An 8605-nucleotide genomic window follows, 5' to 3' on the forward strand; every position below is an offset into this window, starting at 1 on the left:
GACTTGGCCGAATCCGAAATTTTGGACTCGGTAAACCACTTATAACGTTTTTAATTTTTTACAATTGTTTGTCAAAAGTTAAATGAAATGTGAAAATAGTTATTGATTTTACGCTATATTGGATTAAAAATGGTTTTTCACTTTATAAAAGCCTTATCAATTTTGACTTAGAACTTTGCACACAAATCTCGATACAATTTTTTCACTAAAAACAGTTACAAATCTAAGAAAACACAATTTGGTCTTAATTACTTCGAAAGGTTGATTAAGTCAATCCATTACAAAGTAGGGGAAAACCTACAGTAGCAACTAGCCTTATAAGTTGTTTACAAGCTAATGTCATTGGCAAAGTTTAAAAATATATTTCTTTTTATGGTAAAAAACATCAGTCTCAAACTCTACCCCTTGCAATAATAAACGTTTTCTGGGGAAAAGTGAGTTTGTTACATCATATGTAGTTTTACCTGCTCCATTAATATTTAATTTTAACTATCCAAAAATAAAATAAACAAAAACTATCTTTTAAACAATTAAAAAAGCCCTTAGTGACACACCATTTGAAGAACACTAACAAGGCTAAAATCTCAACACTAAAAACTAAAATCTGTGGGAAAATCATGAAGCTCAAATCATCAAGTAAGTGTTCACCGACGCTACAATAAAAAAATCACACCAACAATCCAATCATGTGATCACTGCCACCATAGTGAACTCAAAATCAGTTGTTGAGAAAAGGCATAAAACTAGCATTATAATGAGTACATTAGCATTAAATAACTATCTTAAAGATTGATAACTAACTATTTTACTGAAATATCACTCAAAATAAATTATAAATTAATTAAAAAAACAAAAAAAAGACTATTTAGATAAATTTAGTTTCTTAAACTTGTATTGGTAGAATTAGTTTTAAGTCTAATAAAAGAAAGAAGAAAAAATTAAAATAAATAAATGGTTTCAATGTTGGTGAAACAATAATAAAACTCAAATTATAGACAATTTATTTTAAATTTTTTTTTAAGAAGAAACAAAACAGTTGAAAAACTTTTAAAACCCAATAATAAAATACATATAAAACAAAAAAGTAAATGACAAATACTTGTGAATCTGCTGAATTTAAACTAAAAATGAAGTTGTCTGAGGGTTTTAGGGTCTTAATGATAGAATTATTGAAAGAAAAATATGAACGCTCACAACTATGGTCAATGGATTGGTGTGAAGAAATACCTTTTTGTCATCAAGCCTCACACCATATATTTTATAATTTAACTTTATTTAAAAGAAACTTAAGATCAACAAAAATCAAAACTATTTTTAATTATTATAATAATTTTTTATTAAAGTATTGTATTTAAATTAGCTCAAACAAATTTATTTTTTTAAGAAAAAAATGGTATGGACTCTTTTTTATACTAATTTCTGCCAATATTGACTATGGAACCATAGTCTACCATGGGCACCACACAGTATCCTCCCCTTAGATTTCAATTTTTACAATGATGTACCTTCACATTTTTCTTGCTGCTCTTTTTACAAGACCAACCACATAATTGCAATATAAAGTTCCATAATAACATAAAAAGGGAGAATTGTTAGAAATCAGTGAAAAGAAAACCATGTATCTCATCTTTAGATATATAATCAAGAATAAACATAAGTATAAAACAAAAACTGTAAATCATACTATACTTGAAAAATATTTGTTATTTTTTTTAGTATGTGCTTAAATTTATCTAAAGAAAAAAAAAAGTACTTTTAATAGGTGTTATTAATCAAATATGATTGCTAATTCTCATATGATTGCTAATTCTATAATTGTTGTAAAAACTCAAGGCAATGTAAATATCTACCAAAGAAGAAATCATACTTTTTGATGTACAAATAAATTTTGAAGTAAACTTAACAAATAACTGATAAACTTTACATAAACACCAATATCCCTGAATTCAAAGTTGCAAGAATAAAAGCCAACACATCAGAAAATATATAGATGCTAGTTTGTGGTTACCAAAAAAAAGACTTTGTGTTACTCAGAAACTCCCTTGTTATACAATTTTTTTTTGTAAATGATGATTTATAAACAAAAAATTGTTGTTTAATATCAATAAAATTACATATTTAATGTTATAGTTATGGTAATTATTTTTTTAAATCAATTTATTTTTCTGTGTTTTCAAAGTTTTGTTTGGGAGATGATTGTTTTTATTTACATCTTAATTAAAGAGTATGATAAATTAGCGACTATGTTAAAAATGTTTAATAATATATAAAAACATTATGTAATATCCTTTAAACTAGTTGTTTAAAAAAGTCTGTTGTAAAAAACTATTTTAATAAATTTACATATTATAGGTTCTTCTTTTAGTGATAAAATTTTGCATATACTTTTTTTTAAACTGTTTGTACTGCATACCTTTTTAAAAAGTAATTTTTGTTAAAATATTATCTGGTAAAGAGTGATTTGCATACTGTGTAACTTTAGCATTACCCACCTAATATTTTTTTTTTGAAAATAAAACTTAAAATTATATATTAAATATATTAAGTAAAGTTTTTGTTGTATTAAACGCCAACTAAAAAGTAATTAGTAATAATTTATAGATGTTAAAGTTAAAGCAAAGGACAAAAATATATGTGAACACCATTGCAGAAGGTGCTATAATATAAGAAGATGTAAGTTCAAAAAGCAATGCCCTGTCATAAAGTGTAATCTAAACTGTGGTAGAATTTTCCATCAGTGCAAATTGAAAGAACACTTAATTTTGTGTGTAAACGTCAAAAGACCCTGTATAAATTCCCAGTATGGCTGCAGATTAAAACTCACTGCCACACAGATGAGAAACCACCTTGAAAAATGCCCGGCAAGCACAGTTATTTGCACAATGGAGTGGAACAGAAGACCACTAAAACAAACAGACTTGAGTTGTAAAATGGAATGCAGCAAAACAGTTTTCAAAGAATTTAGTCTTAGTGTTACATTCAAAGACCAGCAGACACTGTTTCAAAGTTCAGAGAACTACAGCAGCTTCAACAAGTATGTGAACTTAATTGTTGATGGTTCAAAGGTGATGAATGGTGATGATAAGGAAAACAAACCAGATTTATTTGACTGCAGTCTTGAAAGTCCAAGCTTAGATGTGAAGTCTTTCAAGAAAAAAGTCATTGAGCTGCACTTTATCTATGGACCAAAAGCAATGCAAAAAGATTTTAAAGACTCCACAACTGACACTGTTGATCTGGACTTTGATAACAAAAAATTTCAGTCCCTTTACCCTCAAGTAAACTTTAACAACCAGGAACATTACCTTAGTACTCTTTTCAGCCTGCTTAAAAATGAACGCTTCCACACCAAAAACTACATTTCAGAGCCTGAATCCTTGAACCACTTTACTAGAATGTGTGGAACACAAACCTACCCTTGCGATGTGCTTGAAATAGACTGGAGCAAGATTTTGAGTCCATTGAAAGAGAACTTCAGTGCAGAAAACTTTAATGGCATCTTGACAAGAACTAACAACCCTGTCTTCTCTTCCGCGTTGGTTTTGGATCCAACAATAGAATGCCTGTCAAGAGTGGTCACCAATACAAGGTAATAGTTTGTTTTACTTCACATATACTTATTGTCTTAAATTATTGAAGTTTGTACCTGTAGCAGTAATGTAGCTTGAGGCAAAGTGGTATTGCTTTAATTTCCTTGAAGAGAACTTATGACTTATGTTTTGCTTAAGGTAGTTTTAGTTATCTAAAACTAACTAAAACAAATTTTATAAACTAAAAACAAAGTTATTTATTTTTAAAAAAACTAAATCGCATCAGCTTTATATCAAGTTAAATCCCTGACTTTAATTTTAGAAACTTTATATTATATTGGTTTTTCTAAATTATAGAATGGTTGTAAGAATAGTAAATTATTAGAAATTCTTGTAAAAGTTTGTGGCCACTTATTATATATTCAAACTTAATAGTATAAGTTTTTTGGCATTTAATTTGATACTTACAGAGTTGCCACTTTACCTGGAAACCTAGAAAAACCTTGAAAAACCTGGAATTTGACAATTCAGGCAAAAAAACCTGGAATTTAAGAAGTTTCCAAAAAACCTAGAGTTTTAAACAAAAATCACTTAAAAAATCTAGAAAAACCTGGAGTTTTAACAATTTTCACATTTTCTGTAGTAAAATTTTGATTTTATTAAAAAAAACTTTTATATAAACAAAAAAAAATTGTCATTATCAAATTTTTTTTAGTAAAAAGCATATTTAAAGTAACTTTACAGTATCTAATCAATTTTTTTATTATTTAACGCAGTTTCTTACCAAAAACTTAACTTTAAATTAAAAATAGACTCAAAAATGGTACTTTTAAAAAACCTGGATGAAATTTGGAAAACCAAGAAAAAATTTAGAAAAACTGAGTGGCAACCTTGTACTTATTTGAATTTATATATTTTATTAGAATAAGCTTTATTGCTTGTATGAAAGCATAAGCTGTAACTTCATACTTACAAAACAAAAATACTTTTGTAAGTTTTGAAATGTATTTATTTGTATAAAACTTTTAAAACAGTACACAGACAAGAAATAGATACCATTTTACAATTTACTTATTCGAACAATTTTTTAGACTTTAAAAAAAATGTCTGTGGCCACCTTCATTTTAAAAGTTATTATAAAAAAGTTTAAAAAACATTTTAGATGCATGTTTGTACTAAGTTTATCTTTAATTAAACCATACTGTTAGTTGCAATGAAAGTAAATTTTAGATAAAAATACTGCTTAAAATCCTTAATTTTCTTCTATCTAATCTAAAACAGCATGTTTTTGGCAACATATACGTTGACTGACCCTTGGTAATATGAACTTAGTAATATGAGACACTTAAAAGTTACTAAAAATAAATCTGTAGTTATTTTTCTTAAGATAGATAGAGATAATTAATCTTCTTAAAATATTTATTTATGTTTTAAAATTTTGAAATACACAGTTTTCATACAAAAATAATTTTTCTAAATCAAATTTTATGACTAACATAAATAACTTTATAATAATAACAATAATAAATAAATTTTATGACTTTAAAAAGAAAAAAATAATAAAAGAATATTAGGTTTTAGAATGTAAACAACTACATATTTTAAATGGAATTATTATTATTTTTAAACTTGTAATAATCCATAGCAGACTTTTTTTAAAGCTTCTTTTAATTTTATTTATCTTTTAAAAAACTTCTATCAGTTCAACTAAAAATTTACAAAATTAGGCTTACATGTAAATTTCTTTTCATAAAACGATCATAATAGCTGGATTGTTTTAGTATTTCACACCACAGTCCATTTAAATCTAATTTGATTGAAGCCAAAATAAAATCATGGTAACTATATAATTATGCAGATTTTTTGTTATAACAAACAAGCTCCAAATTGCTAAGTTTGAGCTATAAAGTTATAGTTTATTGAACGGTAATTAAGACATTCAAAATGTTTGGTCCTAGGACCTGGTGCACAAAGAACCTTTCATTTATTTGCATTTTGAAAAAGGCATTTTTTCCTCAGTCACAATAATCACATATTCCTTTTTTTCTACAAAAATGTTAGTTGTCTTAACTTATAGGAATTGTTCAACTTGTAAGCGTTTTCTGTAAACTTGTCTGACTTGTTTTGAAGTGCATTTGCATAAGTTAGCATTTTGTTTCTATTTACAAATATGTTTCAACTTTACAGGAACATGTTCAGTTACATGTGCGGTCAGATATTCAGAAGGGATCAGTTCAGAGATCACTACAAGAGCACTCACTGTGATTTTTACGGCGGCCTGGACAACTGGATCGAACAAAAGTGTCCTTACAGCTCACTCGGTTGCAATGAGAAAAGACACAAGTTTGTATAATGAACATACACTTTATTGAAGATAAAAACTACATTTTATTTACAATTTAGTCAATTTTGAAAAAGTTTCAAATAAGAATTTGGGTACCAAAACTTTTCTCTTGCTAATTTTCACTGATATTTTGTTAAAAATATATTTGTTTTTTATTCAAAGCTAGTAATCTCATGTTTGTTCTAAAGTTAAGTTTCATATGAAATAAATATTTAAAACTTTAATAAAAGAAGCGTGTTTTTATAAAAAAATATTTAAAAAAGTTTTAGTAAAGTTTTTTAAAATGAAAGATTAAAACTTAAATATATAAAGAATACTGGCTTATAATTGTAGGACATTATATGTTTTTATTGAAATAGTATCTTTTGCTTTTTTATTTAGTGTATCAATATAGACACTGTACAACTTAATAACTTTAACCATTTTTATGCTTAGTATTATATTTTTTGCTAATATTCTAAAATAAAAATAGACACCTCAAATAGTGTCATAGTATTTGTTTTTATTTAATGTATTTATAAAGTTTAAGTAAAATCAAAATGTAAATTTTATAGATCGTTTTTTACATTACTTAAATTATCAAGTTTTTAGTTTGCAAAGTTAATTTAGAAATCTTATGTAGTAAATTAAAATATTTAGAAAAAAAAGGAAAAAAAAATAGTATAAAATGTGTTTTTGTATAAAGCATTTAGTAAGGCTCTGCATTTGTAGTTATGTTTGTTGTATTTAATATTGTTGCACAGAATCAACATATATGTAATATTTAGTTTTTCTAAAAAAATTTTTGATAGTTATTACAGGGTTACAAAACACTCAGGCTTGTTTTTTTTTTTTTTAATCAGCCAAACTCAGGCTAGTATAAGCTTTTTTGAAAAACTCAGGCTGACTTATAGGCTTGTTTGAGTTTTATGTAAAACTTATACAAGTTTTGACAATTTTCCTGCAACATTTACTAGTTTTTATAACTCTAAACCTATTTTTCATAAGAATTTTATCCTTTAGATAGTATGTCACATTTTTTATTATTTATTTATTTTTCTAAATGTTAAACTTAATTTTTATATTTTTAAATTTTGGTTTTTACTATTCTTTTTTTGTCATAAATCTAGACTACTTTAATGTAAATCAGGCTAGTTTGTGGTCACATCTGTTTTTTTTTTTTCAAAAATTGATACTTTTCATAGTCTAAAATAAAATAATTGATCCAATGTTAAAGTAAGTTTTTATATGTTTAATAACAACTAAGAATCAGAACAAGTATAAAAATTATTAATTATAACTATTTTATTTATTTTGTTACTCAGTAATGTGTTTTATTTATTCATGAATAAATGTTTCATATATGTAAAAAAATATTCATCTAAAAATAATATTAAACAATTTCAACACAGGTTTGCACCAAAGTCCCATGACCACAAGCTTGGCTTCGATTTTGAAAGGAGCTGCATATTCACAACGAGCAGCAGGCCACCTGAAAGAATATCACCAGACCAACCCAACTTGCTAGACCTGCCAACAGAGATGATAGAAGTCATCGTATCACATCTGGACAGCTACTCTGTGGGCCAGCTCATGCAAACTTGTTCATATCTCGATGATGTTTGTCAGACTTTCCTCCATTCTAAAGGTATAGTTGAGGTTCAGTGGGAAAAATTGTGTTATAAAGGAATGACAACTTGGAAAATTTCAGGTTAATATAATTTTTTCTTGCTTAGGTTTTATATTTGCTTAAGACTTTAGTTTCAAGTAAATATTTAAAATAAAGAACCTATCTTCTCAAAGTTTATATTACTCATTGTAATAAAAAATTTTGTAAAACATTTGTTCATAAGTCCTTTTTTACATTTTAAAATCTAAAAGTCTATTTCTTAAATTAAGAGTTTTATGAAACAATTTTTACAAGTTTTTTAAACTCTATTCTTCTTTTTAAATTGAAACAAAGGTGTTGTCAAAGATCTACTACTTGTTTATTATTATTGCTTAATTGTTGCATGCTGTACTAATTTATTTATATTTGGTTCTGTATTATTAACAATAAAAAGAAATACTTCTTACAATTATCATCAAAGACATTGAATATTCTAACAAGTTTAATAAAGTTTAAAAAAAATTAAAACAGCATTAAATATTTCAGGCTACAATTGGGTGTTCAGTAACAGCATCGATCCCATAGAAACGTGGTTACCTAGCAACAAACCAGTGATAAACAATCATATGTGCAACTGCCCATACAGTAGAAAAACCTACCCGGGTTTGGAAGAGCGCGTTAATGTACTTAACTTCAAATAAGCCTTACAAAAAGAATAAACATTTCAACCTCAATTCTATTAGTATTTAAATCTATTCTTATTGATTACTATAGCGTTTTATCAAGCTGATAACAGAGTGTTTTTTAAAGAGTATATTGCTTTTAAAAGTATTTTAAATATCAAACTCTATAGAGTTACTTATTTTCTTCTTGATCTTAAATGAGCCTTAAACAACTATAGCAACCTCAATTCTTCAAGTTAATTTTGAAGTAGTTTTTTATGGCTTTTAAAGGTTTTAAATTTAGTTAAAGCTATTTTTTAAACTTTTTATCTTTCTTAGAATCTTCAAAAATACTGCTTTAACTTTTATATATATTGTTGTGTTTTATACTTTTTTAATTGATACAAATTTATTTTATTACAACATCAGTTTAAGTCCTTTTGTTTATTTTGTTCTTTTAGAAATTTTGATTTAAATTCAG

At 26.0% G+C, this 8605-nt stretch overlaps 1 protein-coding gene across 1 annotated transcript; it reads left to right on the forward strand.

Annotated features, from left to right (window-relative positions):
• Positions 1-617: 617 nt before the first annotated feature.
• Positions 618-8323, forward strand: LOC145840130 (F-box only protein 30-like). Its single transcript, XM_082947270.1, has 5 exons — positions 618-636; positions 2602-3589; positions 5718-5873; positions 7266-7564; positions 8009-8323. The coding sequence occupies exons 1-5, from the start codon at positions 618-620 to the stop codon at positions 8161-8163; spliced, it is 1617 nt and encodes a 538-aa protein (XP_082803396.1). The 3' UTR covers positions 8164-8323.
• The last annotated feature ends 282 nt before the right edge of the window (positions 8324-8605 follow it).

This window comes from Thalia democratica, chromosome 1, assembly GCF_965202585.1.
Source record: "Thalia democratica chromosome 1, ktThaDemo2.hap1.1, whole genome shotgun sequence".
In the NCBI taxonomy this organism is placed as follows: Eukaryota; Metazoa; Chordata; class Thaliacea; order Salpida; family Salpidae; genus Thalia; species Thalia democratica.

Bases quoted from the DNA above. Each gene is read 5' to 3' on its own strand.
- LOC145840130 (XM_082947270.1), top strand. The intron at 3,590-5,717 runs GTAATAGTTTGT...TCAACTTTACAG, and splicing joins AGAGTGGTCACCAATACAAG to GAACATGTTCAGTTACATGT. The intron at 7,565-8,008 runs GTTAATATAATT...TAAATATTTCAG, and splicing joins GACAACTTGGAAAATTTCAG to GCTACAATTGGGTGTTCAGT.